At 38.3% G+C, this 24,581-nt stretch overlaps 1 protein-coding gene and 1 long non-coding RNA gene across 2 annotated transcripts in view; one reads left to right on the top strand and one right to left on the bottom strand.

Moving 5' to 3' along the window:
- The window catches only part of LOC141387714 (uncharacterized), an 85,340-nt gene extending 61,084 nt beyond the window's left edge, over positions 1–24,256 (top strand). The window contains exons 2-4 of the mRNA XM_073957806.1: positions 16,931–17,172; positions 23,019–23,365; positions 23,430–24,256. Coding sequence (XP_073813907.1) covers positions 16,958–17,172; positions 23,019–23,365; positions 23,430–23,920 — 1,053 coding nt within the window. The 5' untranslated portion in view covers positions 16,931–16,957 and the 3' untranslated portion in view covers positions 23,921–24,256. The remainder of the gene's footprint in view (positions 1–16,930; positions 17,173–23,018; positions 23,366–23,429) is intronic.
- On the bottom strand, positions 7,448–9,036 carry LOC141406699 (uncharacterized). Its single transcript, XR_012413476.1, has 2 exons — positions 8,938–9,036; positions 7,448–8,839 (listed from the first exon to the last, which is right to left on the bottom strand). It is a non-coding gene; the product is annotated as an uncharacterized lncRNA (long non-coding RNA).
- Positions 24,257–24,581: the final 325 nt, after the last annotated feature.

Here is a 24,581-nt window from a genome sequence, read left to right as displayed (position 1 = left end):
ACGCTCCTTTATGTGGTTGACGTTGTCTCAAACCGCCTGTTCGCGTATACACCTTTAACGGATGGTTTCTCTCTGTCCAACGGCCATCTCACCTTCATCACCCTTGTATGGGGTATGGGAAGTGAGGAGCCAACGAAACCATCTCAGACTTATTCACTTAGCCGAATTGGTCGAGGGCTTAACTTTTGCAGTAAATCGGTGATCTAGAGGTCTCTACACCTTCTCAATTCTCAGAGGTTGAAACTGAGTTAATACCTTTCCCAGCAAAAATTTGCATCCGATAGTCATTACGTAACCCTTTACAAAGTAATGTAAACAAGCTTCTTTTCGTATTACAAGTAACCTGAAAAGTAATAGGTTACTTCTTAAAAAATTTACAAGGTGAATCTACTTACTTTACTCCTCACTAAGTAATGAGGACGGTGGCACAGTGTGTGTCCGACTACAAATCCTAGGGTTGTGTGTTCAACGCTCACCGTCGGCACGCGAGTTTTTGACAAAAACAAAAATTTGTTAATTAATTCTCTTTCGAGTTGAGCTTATTAGACCTATTATATACATTGAAAAATTAGGAGTCTACCGAAGTCCCACGCATTCAACCATTACGCTACGTTTCACGGGTGGTTAAGACGATCTTCAGGCGTATTGAATGTTGTTTTTGTGGCAGACATAATTTCGCATATGCATTTATCTAAGTGCGATATATATACTAGTTCCCAAGCTTTGCCTTCGTCTGCCACAAAAACAACATTCAATACGCCTGAAGATCGGCTTAACCACCCGTGAAACGTAGCGTAATGGTTGAATGCGTGGGACTTCGGTAGACTCCTAATTTTTCAATGTATATAATAGGTCTAATAAGCTCAACTCGAAAGAGAATTAATTAAAAATCGCTATAAATGACCTTCGCCTTAATAAGGCAAAAATAAAAAAAAAATTAATTAAAAAATAACAGTTCGTGGTGCACATGTGCACTGCACATTTAAGTTCTGAAGCAACCCTTAATGTTCGGGTGCCTGGCTCTGTGTGTTTGGCTAGAAATCAGAGGGTTCGTGTGTTCAACTCGGGCAGGGAGCGAAATAAAATAGAATACTCCACTCAAACAATCGGAAATAAAATAAAGTAAAATAAAAGTAAGAAGTATGTTGAAATTAATACAAATTCTCCACATCAACTGTTCTAAAAATAGATTTTTTTCACATTACTTTTCAACTTCCATTGGCCACAGAATAACTAGTTATTCTAGTGGTCATAAAATACCACAGAATAACTAGTTATTCTAGTGGTCATAAAATAACTAGAAACTGAGTGCGACATGACCTTGTAAAAATAATGGGGAAGAAAGGGGATTTGAGAGTAGTTACGGCTGCCAAAAATCCCTTACGAAACCCATGATTTTGGGAGGACTTTTTTTGCTGGGTTGGATTTTTCTTTGGGTTTGATGGGATACCCGATGGCCTTGGCACCTTTACAACCATCCCCGGTTGCGGATTTGCCAAAGCCGTACTACCACTAGAACAGGATGTTACCACAGCCGTAAACTGCATAGGGATCTCGAAAGGGACCTCTCCTGCACTTCAAGTGTGAATTCGCTGATGGAAAGATCCCTTTTAGCTATGTGAGGATAGTTCCTTCCACAAACTTGAGTTGAGCTGTTATCATATAAAATTTCCTTTCACTGATAGTGTTTGGATCCTTATTTTTATATTGTACTCCACTTCGGTACGATTTCTTGTTCATTGCTTCCTTTGCTTTACATTTTTTGTGATCAGAGTTACCGGTAAACAATTCGTCTGTTTGATGCAATTTCCCCATCCAATGCTTTCTGCCACACAAGCAGTGGCTTGTCGATTTTATCCGACACTACCGAACCAATGGAACAGGTCGGCGCAACAGAGGTGGAGACATGGGCCAACGTTCGTATCCTTAGCTTGATTCTCTTGCATCAAAGATAAGTTATCCAAAATATCGTCCTAAAACTTGGGCAACATTTTCCTCAATTAGGTTGAGAAGCACATTCCCAACTCACCCTCTCTGCTGCAGCAGTCATTTACTTTGAATTCCAAGATGCTGTTACTCGCTGAGCCAACCCTTGAAAAATACCGATATTCACATGGTCGCTTATCACGCTGCCGTTAGGGCATATATTTTTAGGTAAAAGATCACAACCTGGGAAATCTTTGGTCCTTCGCAATATTCCAAACTAAAGACAATGTACATATTTCAGGTACATTGTCATAAATGAATAAAATTGTGACCTAAAGCTTTCGCATCGCATCAAGATTGTTACAGCTGGAGAGGGATGAAGCTTGAGAGAATCATGCAGTAAAATCCCAACTCCACATTGTACCACTTTCATTTTTTGCTGGGTTATTATAATATTACCGGGAGCCAACGCAGAACAGAAGGTCTGCGGTGGCTAATCCGCTCACTGTAATATCGGCCCACATTTCCTGAGTATTTCAGCCATGAAAAACGACGTTCGCACTCGGCCATAAAACAATAGGTTCAATTTCATTGAGCCAATATGAATCGGCGTGCACTCATTGAAATGACAGAAGTCTACCTTGTCCTCTCGGGGATGTTATGGAAACATATATACATATGTATCACAATATTACCGAGCCAATATACATACTTAGTTATTTATTTATTATAGACTTCTTTGTTACTTTCAGTCTAATGGGTACTTTACACGATATGTTATTTTACATATGTATGTGTTGTCACTTTGCATATTCCTTCTGTATATAAAAAGTGACAACCCATATGTAAAAAACATATCGTGTAAAGTACCCATAAATGTTTTCTTCAAATTATTCCCATTTAAAACAATTTGGAGATCCATCAGGTTTTGTTCGACTATATCCTTGCCTTATCAAATAAGCAACATTGTCTAACTAAGGAAATACAAAACGTAACACAATTTTCCCATTATCTGTTTTTGTTTTCCTGAATATTTTCCTCCTCAAAATTATTTCTCTAAACATCAGTTTTTGGGGTGCCACAATTCAACATCACACACACCCAGTTCAATACCAAAGACCGGCTTTTTCCCCGAATTTAAATAAAATCACACAGCACAGCAGCTACCAATCACGCAATAATTTCTTCAAAACATGTATGACAACAACAAATGTTGTTGTTATGTAACCAAATACGATACAAGTTCAAGTTTAAAAATGTGATACGCCATCATCGAACAAAACCAAAGTAAATCAAAACACAACAAACACGCTTTTTAAAGGCATCCAGTCCAGTTTGAAGCGCCAACCATTCCATTCCGCTGCGATATGTAATTGTAAAGCTTAGCAATTTCAAATATTATAAAAGCATTTTCTCGTTCACAAACGAAGAAAGCCGGCGGCGCACTCACAACACTCACTGCATCCATTTGACTCGTTAAAGCCTTCAATTTGACTCAACTTGTTTGACTGGCTTCAATAATCATCACCAGATGTATTGCCAATTGATGTCAGTTTTTTTACTGGCGCTCTAATTTGGTCATAAGCAAGATTTATATGGTCATCCCCATCATCATCATTGAAACATTGAATTTTGTTGTTATTGTAATAATTTCATATTTCATGTGAACTCTAGCCTAATTTCTTCCGCCTTGGGTTTAAAATATTACATCAATCAAAAGCAAAAGTGGGCAATGAAGGAAAAAATAACACAATATACTTCCGATGGATGGGTAACGGGCACAAATCACACACGATCTGTTTGCCCCGCCAGGAAACTATTGTTGTGATAAGTGTGCCATTATGATTCGATTCTCTCTCTTCATTGCCATTGTGTTGATTTGTGCAGCACAGAAAAACACTTCTTGTTGTGCATTTATTGAAAGTTGTGTTTATTTCCTTGGAAGTTTTGTTGCTGTTGGATGAAGTTGCTGCAAATCAGGTTTTCCTCCATGGAATATGTTTGTGTTCATGATGATGCTGAAGTTGTTGTCTTAAATGGATTTTCATGATCAATAAATTGTTTCTCCACATTGCTGAAATTATCATTGCCATCGGCGTCATCGTCCATTTTTTCTTAACCAGCTATTATGTCAGCAATTAATTTGGTTGGCGTTTTTTCTTTATTATCAGCTTATAAATCAAGATAACGCTTTTAGAGAACTTAAAAAGTATTTTTAAGGAAATCCTAAAAGAAATGAGGTAATTCATATCAGAAACTGTAGCCTCGATTCGATTTTTAACTGAATGAGGTGACACTTCATTTTTATCACAGAGTACTAACAGCGTGTCAAAACTGGTGCGACACCACTTGTAGAGAAGTTCTCCATGTCTGAAATACCCAGGAAATGTAGCTCAAGGTTATTCCAAAGGGTTAGACCACCACAAATTTTGTAAAGGTTGGGATTTTTGTGGATTTCGTTTTTCAGTATTTTTGAGGGTAGCCTTTAGGCTACCCAGAGGCTGAGGGTATGCTTTAGGCTAAAGAGGGTATACACACTTTGATACGACCAAACTTGTGCCTCCTAGAAATAATGGTTTTTGACCTAGAGCTGGCAAACTATCGATAGTCGTACTATCGTTTTAATCGCTGTCGTAAAACCTTGTTTATATCGGACTCTAAACCAGAGACGCGCTTCTTTGCAAAGACAGTATAGTGAGGGCGCCCACTGAGTTGTTTTTGCATTTGCTTCTCTCTCTCACTTACAGTGTAAGTGAATGAAAACAAACAATAAACATCATGTGGTTGTTGTTTTCTTTCACTCATACATACACACATACTAAAACATTGATGGAAATTCTTGGGCGACGCTGCTCCAATTCAACTATTTTTTAAATAGTTCGCGGCAGATAACTCAAAAAAATGTGTTGGTGGGCGTAGCAATATTTGTTATAAAACTACAATCAAATCGATAGTCGGACTATCGACAGTTTGCCTACTCTATTTAGACCCCAAGTATGTTTGGACCAAATCCGTCTCAGAAAATTTGGAGTTGATTTAACCATATCCGTCCGTCTGTCTGGCTGCCTGGTGCGCACCATAACTTTAGAAAATTTGGCTATAGTAATACTTTCCAAACTTAGTTTAAGTTCGTATATAGGCCATATCGATCCACTCCTTCCGGTACCTCCCCCACAAAAGTTCAAAAATGTTTGCTAAATTTGTGTGCACGATAACTCTCGAAGGGAGTAACCGAATTGGCCATAACTTTGCATATGTTAACGTTACTTCCAGGCAAAGATCAGATTTGAATATGGACTATATCGGTATACTATTTCGTGTACCTCCACACAAAAATTGGAAAAAGCACTGTTCAACCGGTCGTCTCGGATAATTTTGAAATATATTGCAACAAGTTCTTCTTACTGGCCCTGTTACGAAATCGTTTTTCGAAGGCTAGTCCAAAAAAAGCCTACCGGCAACAACTAAATTGGGAAGATGAGAAGATAAGATAACCCCCGAAGGGAGAAACCGATTTGGTCCAAATGTTGTACATCGCATTATTTCTTACAGACTCGGATTATGTCCAAATATTGACTACATCCGACCACTCTTTCAAGTACTCCACACACAAAGTTTGGCAAGAGTGAAGATCAAGGACTCGTCTTGGATCCTTTTCAGAATGTTGGCAACATATTGGGCCCTAGATACGGCGGTACAATTTTTTCGGGACAAATCCATACTTCCTGAGAAAATGGCTCTAAAACTCAAAAAACAGCTATTATAGGTCAGAAGCTGAGAGTACATTTCTGTCGTCACATCTGACTGATACTTTCTTACTTGTTTTAGGGGTCTTCGAGAATTGGTTTTGAATCTTTACCGATGGTAGTCTTTATGGTCCTAATTTTTTCGTGATCAAGGAAATGATGTCCTAAAATCTCTAACAAAATCTGTCGGCACCAACTAAAATGACTACTGAGCAAAATAAGAAACATCGCACGGCAGAAGGTTCTAGTCACCGAATTGACTTGGAGGAATCTTCGAATAGGGACCATATGTAACCTGCCCTCTACTGGTGTCGATCACCGCATAGCACAGTTAGTCCCTGTATTACCTTTTGGATACCTTGGCGTACGTTCATTATGGTTCCTTTCAATTTTATGCGGTCATCTTCCTCTTCCGAAATTCCAGGATTTCCTTTCAGATTCCAGAAGATGCAATGGTCGCTCAGCTCATCTGCTTCAGAGCTCACTGCTTCGCCCTCTCTCTGTGTGACTTGACGAGGTTAAGTCAGGGCACTTGAGGGTGGGAAGCTCTTTTTCTTCTTTGATGGTTTCACAGTGTTCTTCTCTAGGGGAGAACTTATCTTCTTCACCGCTTCTGGGGAAGTGGAGGAAGCGTCAGTCGTGCTTCTTAAACTTGCATCAGATTCATAGTCAGAATCGTTCCCAGTCTCTGTTGGTTGGGTCCGTATTAAAGACTCTCCCTAGTTCTCCAGTCTTCTTTTCCCTTTTTTGTTTTGTCTGTAGATTGTGTGCTTGTAGCAGTATCCCCGACTACATATGTCAAGGCGCCCACAGCTGAGCGATAGAGTTTCTCACGATCGCTGTATAATGACTAGGTGTTACTCGTAGGTAGATCACTCTTCGTAGGGGCCGTAACCTCAACATTTATGTGTCTGTGTTCCTATATTTTTCACCATATGTGGGCGGCAATATATCACGGAATGCCTGATCCGAGCACTTTTGGTCCGTGTCAGGATAGAGAAGAGCCCCGGGCCATGGATATGTTCTGTATGCCAAATCCACATCCATCACAAGTCAACATCGCTTAGATGTAATGGATTTAGGGAATGGGTCACTTCCGAGGCTGCTCTGTCCTTAGTTGCCTCCAGGACTAATGCGATAGGAGTTATGCTTATTGCTGCGCCAGTAAACTAGTAAAATGTGGAACTGCCGAGTAGAGTTGCTTACATACCGCCGAGCCCAAACGGAATCTCAATGGTAAGCAACTGGATGAACCCGGAATTGAGTATTTGAGAAGTGTCCTCAATATATCGTTTTTTACCAGAAGCCTGGACAGTTGATAGGGTGGACCTGCTACTGAAACCAGGTAACGATGCCATCCCAGTCGAATCGTATAGGCCGATCTCCTTCTTGTCGCCAGTAGAGAAAATTCTAGAGGCACTACCCTTCTGCACTGTGAGAAGCAGTTTCGCAGTTGCCCAACATCAGTTGTGTTCCTTTACTTACTTGAGGTTAACATTTTTACCATTTGTTACCATTTTTAACCTGCAAAGCGTTCCTTAACTCCAAAAAGTGGTAAAACTGGAAGCCATTTTTAAGAGAGTGAGAGAGGAGAGAGAACAAAAACGGCTTCCTTTCTTCCACAGGCTACCAGACGAATTTCTCCAGGTAAAAAATGGTAGAACTGATTTTTCGATATTTTTGACGTTTATTTGACAATGAAGAAAGAAATGAACAAAAAGAAAAACAGAAGAAAAAGGCGAACGCTGACAAACAAAATTAAAAACTGTGAAATAAAAGAAGAAAATTGAATTTTTATTATTTTCTTTTTAACATCGCTACCAGATCTACAATTTTTGCGTTCCTTTACTTTTCTGGTAAAACTGTTCATGAGGGAGCGATTTTGAGCAATTTTGACAGTTTTCTCTTTTACCATTTTTACCATTACAAAAGTAAAGGAACAAAGCTATCAGCAGGAACAGGATTCCGGAAAATGCACAGCACCACAACAGCATTACACACCATATCCACACATTTCAGTCGAGGGCTGAACCAGAACAGGTCTTCCAAGCGAACAGTTATAGTAGATCTTGACAAAGCTGTTCGAGGATATAGAGAGGTCTTCCCTCCAGCCGTTGTATGGTTGCAAGTCATTTTTGGAGTTCCGAAATAAGTAGTCGAAGACCCGGAAAGTAAAACAGGGAGTTCCCCAAGACGGAGTGATATCTCCGGAACTGTTCTGAAATTCCACACCCTCCGTTCACCACCTGGACGACTTTTCATTTAATCCTTTCATTTAACTCCTCCTAAACATATTAGATCATAGCGTCCTGATTCCGACCACTAACCCAAGATATTGTGTGTAAGGTTCGATAACATGTTTAAGATAGCCGCGCAAGCCACTGCTATTAAAAATAGGAACAAGACCATCAACTTGCTTGTCGATAGAATTCGGAGTGCTGATACGGAAACCTAGTTAACCTTTTATAATGCAATAGGCCGATCTGTGGTAAGCTATGCGGTGTCAGTGTGGTATGCAAATGTTAGAGCTACGCAGTGGAAGAATATTCAAAGCTGTCAGAATGCCGCACTGATGACTGCAACATGGTGTCACCTCATGACACCACCAGACCATTTCACCGGTAAATCAGCACAATAAGTCAATGCAGTACCTAGTTCGGTGTCAACGCCATGAGCATCCCAGTCACAATCTTGTTGACAATCTTCCCCTCATTTACGTCAGCAGAGATTTTTATGATCTAGATGGAGAGATGTCCAAAGGTATAAATGGGAACCTCTATATCAACTAGCTTATCAGGCATGCTTGGATATCATACGCATTGATGTAGTTGCGCAGGCTGTACAATGATATAATGTGAATCCCGTAATCGGAGTCCAACTCATCCATCGCAGCAGTAGAACGTCAGCTCCCAAGGTAAACACGAGTGGTTTTAGCACAACTAAGATCGAGACGGTGCAGCCACCTCAATTCGTATTGGGCCCAAATTGACAGCATGATATACGATTTTTAACCTGCATGAGAACTGAAAGATACGACACGGTTGAGCTGAAAATTTCAATGGGTTTCTCAACTCAGGTGGGACACGGTTTATTAAATTAATTTATTGCTTCCTAGCAAGAATATATCGACATAGTGATTTTGTATGTTTTTTAACGATGTTCGGCTTCTACAAATAAGAAAAACAATTAGTATTGCCTTCGTAGAACCTTTTCTGTAAAGGTTGCGCACAGGTTTTTTCCAAGCTGCTGCTTTTTAACTACTCACATTACTTGGTGGGTGGAGTCGCTGCCAGAACATTCCCATTTTGGTCTGGCGCCCACTGGTCGACGCTGCTCTTTCCTTTTAAACAATTGTTTGCATACTGAGCGATAAAATGTATGCACTCTAAATTATAAACGATTTTATTTTTTTTTTTAATATATCAATATTGGAACCAATTTAAACTTCAATTAATTCTTAAAGTTGTATTTTCTCCAAAACAAGTTTGAAATTTTGTAAATCCTTTAACATCAAAACATAAATCTTAATATGATTTTAAATTAAAATTAACACCGATTTAAATTAACGCTTGCGGAGTAATTCTGGTTTACATTCTCAACACCATTGGAAGGCGGCAGCACATAACACTACCCCAGGGTAAAGCGCCATATACATATTCTAATTCTAAATGGTAATTGTGGTTCAATGCTAAAACGGCAAGCGAACTTCAAATGCAATTTGCATTTTTTTCTTGTCTTGAGGAATGTTTTACGACAAAGTGACTTGCATGCATTACATGTACACTCATAGTTGCAGCTGCATGTTGCAAATTTCAATTTAGCGTTGGGCAAATATGAATGATTGAACAAACGAACAGTAATGGACAAGCAATTCTGAAATGGTCTGGTTTAAATGCCAACCACATTTTGTATTTTTCAAAGAAAATATTGCCAAGAGCTGTGCTTGAAATCGCCATCTGAAAAACTATGACTTAATGTGTGAAGTATTGAATGATTTTCAATTTGAAAATATCAAGTTCATATATCTTGATTTGGAATTGAGAATTCATGAAGATGTTGACTACAATATAACAGTTGTATACAAATGCAATTATGAAAAACATAGTAATTATGTTTGTGATGTATTAAATATTTATGCGCAATGATTGATAAGCATGCAACACAAGAAAGCAATTAAAACCGTCAAGAAGTTCGATTTTTGAAAACCTCAATCATAAGGAAAATTTAACAATCTGTTAAACAATGTCGAAAAGGAAATAAAGACAATCGAAAAGTCAAAACAAATATGTACATAAATGATTGTGAAATAATTCCAATAAAATTTACAATATCTGTATATTAAATGTAGCGATATATTTACATTGACAATATTTACGAGGATGTATTATATTTGCTACCTAAAACATCCAAAATTTGGCTATTGAGTTGAATGTTGGAAGGATATTGGAATAGTGTTGAATATTGTGTGACATAACAGAAACTAGATACGAAGGAATCATCCTGAATAACTCTAACGTCGTCTTTATTTACTTACTCCGTTGGCCCTCTACAGAACATTTATCCTATAAGCCAAACAAAGGAAGGATTACCATTACTCCCCAGCAAAATTAATTGGAAGAAGTGCAGTGTAGACTAGTTCTTTCACAGCATGTTTTGATGCAGTTCTAACGGAGTCGTGAAAAAGACACTCCATTCCTCACATTTTATGCGCATTCGGATGCGATCCAACTAACAACATCTATTTCTAACATTTTAACTCCATCCGGATGCAGTTCAATCAGAGTCGTGAAAAATGCACTCCAATTCCTTACATTTTAACCGCATTCGGATGCAATCCAATGATTGACATCCATTTCCCACATTTTAATAACTTCCGGATGCAGTCCAAATGATGTCGTGAAAAAAGCACTCCGTTCGTTACATTTTATTAGCAGTTGTTAGAGGTCCCTACATGCACAAAAGTCAGTTTGTACAATCCTATAAGCGCGTCGACATCAATTTTTCCAAAAAAAGAAAAGGGTGTTAACATTTCCAAAAAAATTTTATAAAATAATTTGCGAACATTTTTGTGGTAATTTATAAGAAGACAACTTTTTAATGGAGTGCTGTTGGAGAATATTTCGAAATCTTAAATGGCGATGGGAAGACAATATAAAAACACCTTTAACATATAAAGCAGGAACAATATAGCTTGGATTAAATGGAGAGCGGAGGAAATAAGTTGCGATATGTACAAACATATGTAGACTTCCGAATGCCGCCCAGAGATAGTAACTGGGTACCTCCTCATGACTCCAATGGTCCATCTACATGAGGAAGCAAATATTCTTCCAGTGCAGCGACACAATCACATGCTTTCGGTTCAGAACCTCTAGATCAACATGCATGTCAAGCACGTTTGAATAGCATTCATACGGCCGCAGTGGCAGATGCCATAAGCAGCTACAGTTTGAATGCGGTCCTCGGAGAACATAACCCATCCATCACAGCTGAGGAGCGTCAGCTGCTACGAAAAACCAGAGTAGTTTTGGTTCAACTACGCTCGGAATGGTGCAGCCGTCTGAATTACTATAGGGCAAGGATCGACAGGACTGTGCAAAACATCTGCCCAACATGCGGCACAGGCACGCACAACACACGGCAACTTCTCAACTGCCCTGCCAAACCTACTCAACTTACTCTAGTGGATCTGTGGTTAAAATGCAGTGCTAATGGAGTGCATCATTCAGTAGTCACGCTCTTGTAAAAATCATGAGTGAAAATGCATAATTTGATGAACTTCCAAATCACTCGCAAACATTTTGCTGGGTCTCTATTTGTTGCTTTATTCCAACTTACCATATCGTGTTTTCAATGTCGTCTTCCACTTGTTTACTTCATCGAAGGCCATGCCTTCCAGTTCTGCGTGTACCATCAAGCGGCCCGTATTTATATGCCTTCTTGGCGGGTTCATACGACGTCGATATTCACCGTCAACACATATTCCACCGTAGATGTTTCGAAAAATGTTCTTTCAAATACAACAAGCACTGTCTTATCTGCGCAAGTACCATGGCTTCGGAACCATACCGTAGAACGAGTAGTATCAGTGTTCTTTCTGGAAAGTGTTATTTTTATTTGTCGATATGTGTCTTCGTCGTCCCGATATTAACTGGGCTAAAATCATTCGTGTTTACCTTCGCAACTGTCTTCGATGGATGGGGAGGTGGTCTCCGAGTACGCCAGACAAAAAAAAGCATTTTCAGTTTTAGACCAAAATCGAAAAGTCGCACAATCGATTATTGCTTTTCTTTATCTATATTGTACCTTTAGACCTATCTCTAGATCATGAAGATCCTTCCTGACCAACCCAAGCAGGTACTGTATCGACAACATCTTGTTACGCTGATGCACCGGTAAAATCTTCGTTACCTCATAAAAATGGTACTCTGGTGTCATAAGAAGACACGCTGCGGCAGTCATCAGGGTGGCATTCTGATAGGTTTGAATATTCTTCCCCTGCGTAGCTCTAACATTTGCATACCACACTTGTTCCGCATAGCTTACCACAGACCGGCCTATTGTTTTGTAAGAGATCAACAAGGTTTTTTATAGTGATGCCGAACGTTACACCCAATATCTTAAGGTAGTTAGTGTTTTTCAGGGGATGAGGCTCCTCCGACAGCCGTCCATGTGGTGAACAGTGTGGCAGCGGATTAAACGATTGATATTTTCAAATACCTCAGAGGGAATAACTGCACTAAGTCAGGTATGTAAGCTTTAAACCTATCAATTATGAAATCGACGATAGGACCCGACGCCAAGATCATACAGCCATACGTTACGTTATCTACGCCGTAAGGAGGCTGTGGAATTTCACGACGCCTTTGAGAACTCCCAGTTTTACTATACGGGCTTTTTATTTCTAAATTCCGCAAACGAACGGCGTCTATGTCCTCGAACAGTTTGGCATGATTTACGGTATTGAAGACTTTGGATGGGTCAAGCGCCATCATGACTCGTCGGTCGCACGGTCTGTTCTGGTTCAGTTCTCGACTGATATGTGTAGATTAGGGTTATGACTTTTTGACATTTTTTCTCAAAATTGATTTCCTGTAGTGAGAATGAATGAACTTTTGCCTACTAATGTCTAAAATAACATTCATTCCATTTTATTATAAGAAAGGTTCCGCAAAAACAACTATGACAAATTTTTTTATAAAAAAAATTATTTCCTTTTGCACGAACGAATGGCCTTTTGCCTATTAACAACTAAAATAATTTTTATTTTACATAAATATTGGAAAAGGCCCCGCACAAACCACTTTTAATTATTATGATATATGAAATAATGTTATCTATCTATATCTATATATATATATAATTCTCCTGTCACGGTGTTCGGCTTTGAACTCCTCCGAAACGGCTGGACCGAATTTGATGAAATTTTGTATGTGGAGTTTTTAGGTCTGAGAATAGGTTTTTAACTACTTTTTATAGTGGTCAGTGGAGTGACCAGGGTACCTCCCCCACAAAATTTTTTAAGAAATCGTGAAATTAAAGTTATTTTTGAACGTTTTGTTTAAAAAACGTTTGCAATAATATGATTTTTACTGTCTCGATCTTGAATGGTCATCTCGGAAATGGAATATCGCGGTCAACCCAATTTTTAAAAAATGTATAATTGTAGATAATATCCTTAATTTTAGTAAGCGTGACTATAAAAACGCTTTTAACCGGGGCTCCAATAGGTGGGAAAGCGCGATCAATTCCACATTTTAGAATACAGTACAACACCGATAATGTGCATTGGTCACAAAAACGACGGGCCAACAATGCGGTTCGAAAATCTAGAGTGATCAATATTTAACTGATAAATTGTAAATAGATTACAAAGGCTTACACGGAAATCCAAAACGACGGGACAGCAACGCGGAACCGGGTCAGCTAGTATATATATAAAATTCTCCTGTCACGGTGTTCGGCTTTGAACTCCTCCGAAACGGCTGAACCGAATTTGATGAAATTTTGTATGTGGAGTTTGTAGGTCTGAGAATAGGTTTTTAACCACTTTTTATAGTGGTCAATGGAGTGACCAGGGTACCTCCCACACAATTTTTTTTAACAAAACGTGAAATCGAAGGTTTTGTTTAAAAATTGTTTGCAATGCTATGGTAATTATTACCCTGACCCTGAATGATCATCGCGGAAGTGAAATATCGCGATCCACAATTTTTTTCTCTCAAAAATGTATAATTGCAGTTAATATCCGTAATGTTAGTACGCGTGTCTTTAAAAGCGCTATAAAAACTGGCTTCAATAAGTTAGACATTGCGGTCAACTTCACAATTTTCACAGTAAAATTCCGATAATTTGAAATGGCACTTGACCAAAATTCCAAAACAATCGATTGGGAAATCAGCCAAAGTTCTTCAAAATATCGAAATAACAGCTTTCAATGCAAATTCTAATAGTGTAACGGGAAGTAGTGGTCTCGGGTGACTTCCCCCACAGCTGTTTTGACCAAAACGTGAAATTTCAGATATTATTATTGGTAATTGGTGTGTTGGTAGTAGAAATCCGTTGTAGAAAAAAGTTGTAGTTGTAAATGTTTATACCGGGACCTCAAAAACGGGCGAGCAACGCGGGCCGGGTCAGCTAGTATAATATAAAATGATAATAGAATAGTGAGAAACCAATGGTTATGCAATTTCGGTTATGTCGTGTGCCCCTATACCTTGTTTTCAGTTAAATATCTGCTTATAGTGACTTCAAAAATTGGTCAAAAGTTCTGAAAAATAAAAACTTTAAAAGTTTTTGTGCAGTAGCTTTTTTTATCGGATCACTTTATAATTAAGATTTTATGTAATCTTATGTAGAAACTCATCACGCTATGATACGGGGATATGAGGTTGCAAAAAAGTCATAACCCTAGTGTAGATATGTCGAGTAATGCTGTTTTAGTACTGTGCAAGAGTAATAGTACGTTTACATATAAGCGGATTTAACAGACCCACTGGGTTTCAAATGTCAATTTCATTGTGTATCGTCAAACAAATCCTCATAAAGAAGGTTATCCCCGCAAAAACATATAATATAAAAAGGCTTTAAGTTCCCTATCACTTGTGTCTTCAGGGTTTGTACGACGAAGCTCATCACGTTCATTTGCAAGTCCCGTCGCCTCTGCTGGAAAATTTGGTCTAATTTCGGATATTCGACCAGCAGGTACGTAGCGAGCGATTGCAGCTGTGATGATGTCTTGAAAAACCCTCCCAGCTAACCAAGAGCAGCTCGCTTAAGGGTTTAGAAACCCATTTTCTCATGGTTTATAAAGGGTACAGAGGTCAGAGGTTATGAAGATGGTCTGAGCCAAGGAAAATGACGGGTTACCGACACGACATTTAATGACTGAGACAATCTCTCTTATCCTGGTAGGAGCATCTTCGTTCACCGTGCAAAATGTGGAGCTATCAATTTGCTCGGCCAGTGCTGTACCCCTCTGGTTATTGCCTAGGACGGAATTCCAAAGCTCATAATGAGCAATGAAGTCCCCTAACACCAGAAGGTTATTGCCCGCCAAAAGCGAACTAATATCAGGGCAAAACTATCTATCGGGGCTATATACACATTAAGCAACTCTATCTCTGCAGTACCACACTTTACTGCTACGCCCATACATTCCATGTATGGGTCACTAGAGTCAAGCTCAAGCGAGATAGGTTTGTACTGGACAGACTGGTATATAAGAAAGGCAACGTCACAAGCTACAGGTAACGTCTAATGGTCAAAGATTCCTCCTAGTCAATCTTTGTGCGATGCTTGATCGAAGATCTTCGGATCTAGCCCCTTATGGAGAAGCATTGCGGTGGCTGTGGTTTAGACTCAAATCGTAGAGTCTAGTTAGGGCTTCGGCTAAAATGTGAGGTTACATTATCCACCAGGTATACTAACCCAGAGAATAACAGCAGATTTTGATAACCCCCGCTGGCTTTATGCGATTTCGATAACCCAATCGACCTTGTGTGTAGTTGCTTTACTTTGCTTCTCTTGTTCCTGCCTCTGCTATTATTTATGGTGGTACACAGTCAAAGACAGTCATATAGTCGGCGACATGTTTGTCGTGAGCTTTTTCCAGAATTTGTTAAATTTATTAGGAATAAATATTGTACTCTGTTATCTGTCTACCTATTCCTGAAACAAAATATGATAAGATTCAAAACATTAGGTATTCGTTGCTTAGCCAAAAGAGATCTCAAATGTATTATTTCCTTCTATTATATCGATTTATTGTTTGTGGCACATACTGTCGTATACATAACGACAACACTTATACGCCCATATTGTTTTCATTATGTGTACGACTTCAGAATCAACCTGATTACTTTCTAATTAAAAGAAGCTTTCATTACTATCATTGAAATTATGATTCTTCGTATTTCTCATGTTTTTTTTAGATTTTATGTATTTTAATATATACAAAAAGAATCTTGAATACAGTCGAACTTCTCTATAACACACGTCTCCTTAACGAATATTTCTCTGTAACGGGTCTTAATCCAACCCAAAATAGTCTCTGTATAAAGAATTATCTGTATAAAGTAGTAATTCTTTATCCAAAGCAGGTACATTTTAATAAAGTTCGACCCTCTATAACAGCCTCTTTCTGTATGTCGAAACAAAAATGTGCGCGAAGGAAATACGCCCAAACTTTAGTTTTCGAAATATGTTTACCTTTCATTCATTTTCTAATCAACATACAGAAACAGGCTGTAAGACTCTCTTAGTGCATTTTTCTTTATACCATCCATCAACTTATCGCTACACATTTGTTGCATATATTTAACTAGCAAGACAATTTTCAATAAAAATTGTCTAAACTTCAAAATTAAATTCCAATTTATAGTTTATCAATCATGTCTTTACAAAACCAGCCATCTATCGCCTTTTCTCCATCACATAACACCCATATAAGCGTTAACAGAATATCGATTAAAAACTAATTGATAATCATAACACAACACAACAAGTCCTTATGAAAACTAAACCAGTCTAGAAGAATGTCTAAGCCAAGCAATTGGCTGTACTTAGAACCAAGTAACAAAATTGTTCAAGTAACTAAACTAAGTACACATTTCTGAAAAAAATTGGTATAACCATATTTGAGATAATTTATGCAGAACTGGTTTAGTAAATCAATTGCCAATAAATTCTTATCGTTGCAAAACAACAAAAAAATATGAAAATAATTTGTATTTTTGTTTCTGCTTATTTCATCGTAGGTCTTTTTTGTTGTTGTTTGTTAAAAAATGCGTGAACGTAGTCATACAACCCCCCGCAGACGCGGACCCAAACAACCTTTACCCCAAGATGCCCTATACCATGATGACTCCTCGTATGAACAACACGAATCACCCTATTATACCATCGATAATACGGAGGATATTTACAGTACCACATTGCTACCATCACAGCGTTGTTACGTCGATCCTTGGGATTTGGAAAATTACGATTATGTTAGAAAGTAAGTAAACGTAGAATATATTTTAGAAGGGAAAATAATTTGGTAGAAGAAAATATTCCAGCATTGTTTTATTTCCCGAAACGATTCGTACAAAATAAAACGAATGAGAATTAATTCAAAAACAAAGATTCGCTTAAAGGGTTATCCCTAGCTGTGCAGGCAAAAAAAAAAATAATTTTCATAATTTTTTATCAAGTAAACTACCAATGTTTTATAGTAGATGTTTTTTTATGAAAGAGCACATCCTAAACTTCTTCCGGAATTTTTGATGTTGAAAATAGTGCATAGTTTTGTGGTAAATGGCTACCGGCGAAACTCTTTTTTGTAAAAGCGTTTTGAGGTGCCAACGACAGCCCGAAAACGAATAGGCCGATCTTTATAAATTTTCTGGGCGTTTTAAAATCCTAATAATCTTGTCTTTACGCGAAACAGAATTGTCAATTTTTTTTAAATGGTGGGCTGTCAAAAGTCAAAATTTCGATTTTAACGAAACTTTGTTAAAGATAAGATTTTTATAAGTTTCTATGCTACATACAAATCACAATAAATTTTTCCCTTGCAGTGTTCATATATCTGCCAATTTTGCTCCGATCGACTTGAATTTTTTGCGGTATACTCTACCTCAAATAATACATTACTAATCTACCATGTTTTACGAGTATTGACTTCAGTTATTTGTACACAACTTTACTTCACTAAGCACACAGCTTAACTCTGCTAAGCACAAAACTGTACACGCAGAGAAAAAATATTTTTCGGTTTTGTTGGAACAAAAATATCTATTTTGGTTCCAAAAATGTGTTTGTTTTGTACAAACATTGTAATCCAAATCCAAAAATACCATCTTTTGTTCCGAACATAGAAAACAAAAACAACTTTCGAATTTCCGCAATATTGTAAAAATCGTTAACAATACCGATTGTAGGAACAATCATAATCTAAATTTTTTACAAAACATATTGTCAGCCCTGAAATCCAGATACTAAGTTTTTTGATTTGAGTGTATATACTTCTCATATACACTTTCCACACAACTTTGATATAAATATCGCGTATAATATTACGAGCATTGATGAACGCAATACATGGTTTGCTACTTTAGCTGACAACAAAGACAAACAAAAAGCCACAAGCAGCCACCACAACATAAGGAATAATTAAACACCATAACAAACATGAAAAGGAAAGAAGAATGAAATATAGAAGAAGAATGAAACAAAACAGAAACAAATAAAAACAAGAGTCTCATTGTTGGTATACATACACACAAAAACAAAGATAAAGGCAGCATGTCATAAAAACACCACAACTCACCAAAATTGTTTTTTCAACACGGCATCGAATAGCGAGAGAAGAGAAAAAAGTTTTCGAAGAAAAGAGAGAAATATTGTTCAGTTGACACAAACTATTTTTGGATTTAACAAAAACGATTGTTGGATTCACAATAAGGAATCCAACAATATGTTAACAATACATATTTTGCTCTTGGAATATTGTTGGATCAAACATATTTTTTTCTCTGCGTGTACTTTATAACTCACCCACCCACCTGCTATTGTCCCGTATATATACTAACTCGCAGAATCATAGTCTGTTATAGGATCCTTCTAGGATGTTATACAATGGTGAAGCATAATGACAATCGATTCGCAAATACAAATGAATGTAAACAAAAAATGGGACAGAGGTAATAAATACGAGATAATAGAAGGGCTAATAATGAATGAGATCACAATATAGAAAATTAATTAAGCTAAAACAAATATGAGAGAGCGAGAGTACAACAAAAACGATGGCAAAATAAACATGTCAGATACTTAGTTGGCCCTCTACAGAACATTTGTTCTATAAGCCGAAATAAGAAAATATTTCCATTGCTCTCTATTTGTTGATTTATTTCTCCAATTTAGAATATCGCGCTTTTCGATTTCGTCTTCCACTTGATTACTCGAAGCTAGGGATAGGTAAGTCGATTAATCGACTTTTTGCAGTCAAATGTCCAAAAACCGTAATCGATCGGGAGGGATTATCTGGTGATCGATTTTCGACTTTGCTTTAGAGTTTTAAGACAACTGAAATAATCACCAGACCGAAAAATCGCATTTTTAGTCTTAGATCAAAATCGAAAAATCGATTATTGCTTTTCATTACCTATTCCTAATCGAAGCCTTTGCCTTCCAGATTTGTGTGCATCTCCATTCGGCACGTATACATACACCTTTTTAGCTGGTTCATCATCGCTCATACTTCTCTGACAGCATAGGGCCTTCCACGAAGGCTTCTCAGTTTCGTTAATTTTTTTAAATTCCAGCTAAATAGATAATTGCTTCTGCAATAACCTGTCGTTTCATAGAAACAACGACTTCTTGCATTTGTTCAGTGGTGTCAATTTCTTCTGGGGGAGCTATTTCCTTCTGGAGGGGGTTGTAAGCCTCATCTTAAAAATATTCGAAAACCACTTTGAAATAATTTTGTTCCTCCGCCTTGATTCGAACCTGACACCCTTCGGTTGGTAGTCTGGCACACTACGCCACACCCAGACGAAGTTTTTAACCACCTCAAAATTATAGGAACCAATGTCCACAGTTGATTCAAGTTTTCAAGTTTCAAGTCTTGTCAACCTTCCTAAAAAGTATCAGTTACTTCATTCACTAATCGACCCATGATGTCTATACCATCAGAATAACCAAGTGTAAATTGTGTAATTTTTTGATGTTTTCAACGCGTATAACCTTTTCTAGCACGATGTGGAAGAGATCACACGAAAGGCAATCTCCTTGTCTGAAACCTCTTTTGGTACAAAACTCTTTGTAGCGGTTCTTTCCTATTTTAACTAAGTACCGGGTATCAGTTAAGGTCATCTTACAAAGCCAAATAAGCTTTGCGGGGATACCAAATTCAGGCATGGCTTGGAGTACCTTCTAACGTACGGGGCTGTCGAAGACTGATTTATAATCGACAAAAGATGGTAAATGTCGATCTGCATCTCTTGGGCCTTTTCCAGAATTTGCGGCAGGCTAATTATTTGGTTTATGGAGGATTTGCCAGATCTAAAGCCTCATTGGTATGGCCCAATTATTTCGTTGGTCATATGCTTAAGCCAAATGACCTTCTCGGGGATACCAAATTCAGACATGGCTTGGAGTACTTTTGAACGGAGGGAGCTGTCGAAGACTGCTCTATAATCGACAAAAGATGTAAGTGTCGATCCGCATCTCTTGGATTTGCCGCAGGGTAAAATTCTGGTCAATGATGGACTTGTCAGGTCTAAAGACGCATCGTTTTCCATCCCTGATAGTAACACCCATGGAGAGTTTTCATTCAGAATAACCCCCACTATATTGTAAGCAATAGGGAGAAGACTATGCCCCTATAGTTGGGTCACGGAATACTCAGGTTTTTAATCGTCGGGTACGCGTTCTTCCTGTCAGATCTTGCCAACTAGGTGATGCATACACTTCATCAGTGTGTCGCCTCCGGTTTTGAACAGCTCGCCTGCTAAGCCATCGGCTCCTGCTGCCTTATTATTCTTCAGCTGGTTTATTGCTGTCTTTACCTCAGCTTTCCCGGGCGGTAGACATTCTTCTGCGATTATATACTTTATATTATACTTTCGTCGTATTGGATAAATCAGTTTCGAAAAATGCTCTTTCCATATCCTGAGCACACCATCTAACACACTATGGTCTCTACTGGAGGATATGCCTGTATCAAAGCCAACAGTTTGATATTTTACGCTTTGGTAGAATTTTCGAACTTCTTTCTGGCTCCTGTACATCTCGATTTTTATACCATTCCCTCTTTTCAATTTCCCTATTTTTAATACGGAAATGACGTTTCTCCTCTCTCCTTTTCTCCCTATACCTCTCTCGTACGCTACGCATTGCTACTGATTTTACAGTAGCCCTATATGCCGCATTTTTCTCTTCGATAGCAGCACGACGTATTCCAGTTGATTGGAATACGCTGTAATTATTGGTCATGATTGCAGCTTTGTGATGTCGAACTTTCGTGTTGTGTCTGTTCGTACTTTACTGTTCGTTTAATCTGGTACGTACCTTTGCTGCAACAAGGTGGTGGTCCGTTCGTTTGCTCCTCGGAACGTACGTACAACCAACAGCTCGATGAATGTATTCCACCTATCACAACGTGATCAATTTGATTTCTTGTTTTTCTGCTCTGGAGACAGCCAGGTGCCCTTTTGAATCTCGATATGCTTAAATCTGGTACTGCTAACTACCATGCTTTTTGCCGCTGCAAAGTCTATCAGCCACATACCATTGTCACATGTTTCACTGTGGAGAATGAATTTCCCGACTGTTGGGCCTTTCCAATTTTGGCATTTAAATACCCTAAATCATGGCAGCTATAATACAGTGTGTCACATTTAGTTGTTAGCAGATAAGGCTATTGTTGAAGAAATTTGCTTTTAATCGAATTGTAGCGAGTCTTTCATTCGCTGGGGTGAAACTGGAGACCAGATGTTTTAACCTCCGACCAACTACCAATCCGCAACCAAACTAATGCTTTATGTCATGGCAGCAATAATACATTGCGTCGACTTTAGGTGTTGTTGTGAAGCCTTTCCCAATCCCAATTTCCTGTATGACTGTAATGTCGGCTTTGTACTTTTCAAGTACATCTGCCAATGCGTAAACTGCAACTTCTCTATAAAGAGTGCGAACATTCCAGGTGCGGATTCACAGATTGTGGTCATTAAAACGTTTGCAGGTGTCGTCAACTTTGGAAGGGTTTGTTTTTCTGTTTCTCTGCCTTTTCACAGTATGTTGCTTTTTGGAGGGGTGGGTTACTAGTCCAACGCCCAACCCAAGCTTTTAACGTTCTTATGGGTGAACCCGACCCTATTGCACATGTTAGCTCACTACTTTCGACGGGTGTTAAAGGCAGCTCCCTAGGTGACGCCATGGGGAGGTCAGTGTCCACTTGGAGATGAAAGAGGGACCATTATAAGTCCTGGGCTTTACCCTGTTAAAGCTGTTTAGAGCCGATGCTTGGTTTACATTCTCTTCGACACCCACGGAGTTGGTCATTTATCCAAAATTTCTCAATATTTGCAAAAAAAAACAATTTCCTATTTTAAAATATTTTTAATGTCTTCTCTAGTATACAGAAGATCTTTTAATATCTCCTCTTGTGGACAGAAGACGTTTTAAGGTATTCTCTAGTAGACAGAAGACGTGTCTTCGCAAGTAGACCGAATACCTTTTGACGCCTTCCATAGTAGACAGAAGAGCCTTTAAGGTCTTCTTTAGTACACAGATCTTCCCTTGAAGACAGAAGACCTTTTAAGGTATTCTCCAGTAGTCAGAAGTCCATTTAAGCCTTTCTGTAGTAGCCAGCAGACCTTTTAGGTCCTTCCATAGTAGACAGAAGACCTTTTAATGACTTCTATAGTATACAGAAGAGCTTTAAGTGTCTTCGTTAGAAGACACATGACCCTTTAAGATCGTCTTTAGTACACAGGCCTTCCCTAGTAGACAGAAGACCTTTTAAGGTATTCTCCAGTAGACAGAAAACCATTTAAGCTCTTCTGTTTTAGCCAGCAGACCTTTTATGGTCTTCCTTAGTACACAGAATGCCTTCCAATGTCTTCTGTAATAGCCAGCAGACCTTTTAAGGTCTTTCTTAGTACACAAAATTCCTTTCAAGGTCTTCTCTAGTAGACATAAGATAAGTCCTGGGCTTGTCATGTTAAAGACGGTTAGGGTCGTTGCTTGGTATCATTCATCCCCTACGCCCCCCCCCAAAGTTTGTGATTTATCCAAAATTTCTTAATGTGGCACAAAAAACAATTTCCAATATTAAAATATTTTTCATTTTTTCAGGAAAATGGGACAGTCTCCCTCACCCCGTGGCTACTACGAAAGTTCTGGTTCGCCGAGCCCCATAGAGGAGCCAATACATTCACCATACTATTATGAGAGGGAACCATTAGAAATGACACCACGTATGGCTGCAACAATGCCACGCAAACGCCGTACTTCACATTATCAATGTCAAATGGAATGTTGCAACAATGTTCGACCATCATCAAGACGTCCCAGTGGTTTGTATGATGTGGATGTGGGCAGACGTGACAACTATGATGATTATATGATATCGCATATGGCCCAAAAGTTTCAAAATTTCAATTTGGAAGATGTTGAACCAAATCTATATGGGTTATATGGCGGTAAGTAGAACCTTGGGTAGGTACTAAAGGCAAATAATAACGATTTTTTTGTTACATTCTCCAGGTGCCTCCACATCCTCATCCACAGAACCACACAGTTCAATTGGTGAGGGCGATTATCTTACGGCAACCATGCCACGCAAGTCTTCGAATTATGGTGCTCTACCCATACGCAAATTGTCGAAACCTCCAAAATTGGAATTTCCAGCACCGCCACCATCGGTGCCTCCCACTTATGACTATTGTAATCCTTATGCTACACTACCATGTTGTAGCGTAAACGATTGCTATGAATGTTTGGCAGCTCAACAAGTACAACAGCAGCAACAACAACAATCCATTTATGGCACCCACTCCATTTATGGCAGTGCCACAACTCCAGACAATTGCTACGACTGTAGCCTTACAAGCAGCAGCCAGGGACGTCGTCCTTCATCATCGCTCTACAGTGGAATTTATAGCAGTAAATTTGGTATGAGCAAAAAGGGCCTATTGCAGATTGACTATTCATGCAGCTGGAATGATTTGGATCGCATTATGACCCGAAATTACTGAGGCATGCAGCAGCAGCAGTGATTTGTTTAATTTATTTTATTTAGTCAGTTATTATTGTCTAATGTCGCTTCCACACCCTTATTCTAGTTTATAATCTAATTGTGTGTGTTTTTGTGTATATTTCTTCGTCTTCTACTTCTTGTCTTATTTTCTTATGATTTTACATATAATTTTATAGGCGGAACTTGGTCCTTAAATGATGTACATTTGATGACCAAGATTAAGTTATAATGTAATAAATATATGTATAAACAATACTGTAGTCACTCTCTATCATTTTTATATATACAAACAAATTATGTTGTCACAAATAAAATTAATTTTATATAACCCAAATTTTTTTTTATAAAATTATTTTCTTGATACTCTTTGGAAAATTATCAGCATAATTAAGATCAGGTATAATGGACATTAAAGAAAGAAATATTAGCACAAAGAGAAATGGAAGAGAACACAAATCTCAATGCCTCAAGCTTTCTTTCCGTCCATGACTTGAGAGCCTTAAGGATCGCCTTACTATGGAAATATTCAGGTCCATTAACCAGCTCTGCTCCTTTTTGATATCAAGAATCTCTACTTGAAAAAATCACAGCTACGCTACGTTAAGTATTTAATTAATGGATTTCAGCCGAATGAATGTATTTCCGTAAGACACCAACTG

The sequence above is a fragment of the Musca autumnalis genome, unplaced genomic scaffold, assembly GCF_047663935.1.
Source record: "Musca autumnalis isolate F117 unplaced genomic scaffold, ASM4766393v1 scaffold_5, whole genome shotgun sequence".
Taxonomy (NCBI): Eukaryota; Metazoa; Arthropoda; class Insecta; order Diptera; family Muscidae; genus Musca; species Musca autumnalis.
The sequence above is the reverse complement of the archived record's forward strand: the minus strand, read 5'-3'. Positions and strand labels throughout refer to the sequence as shown.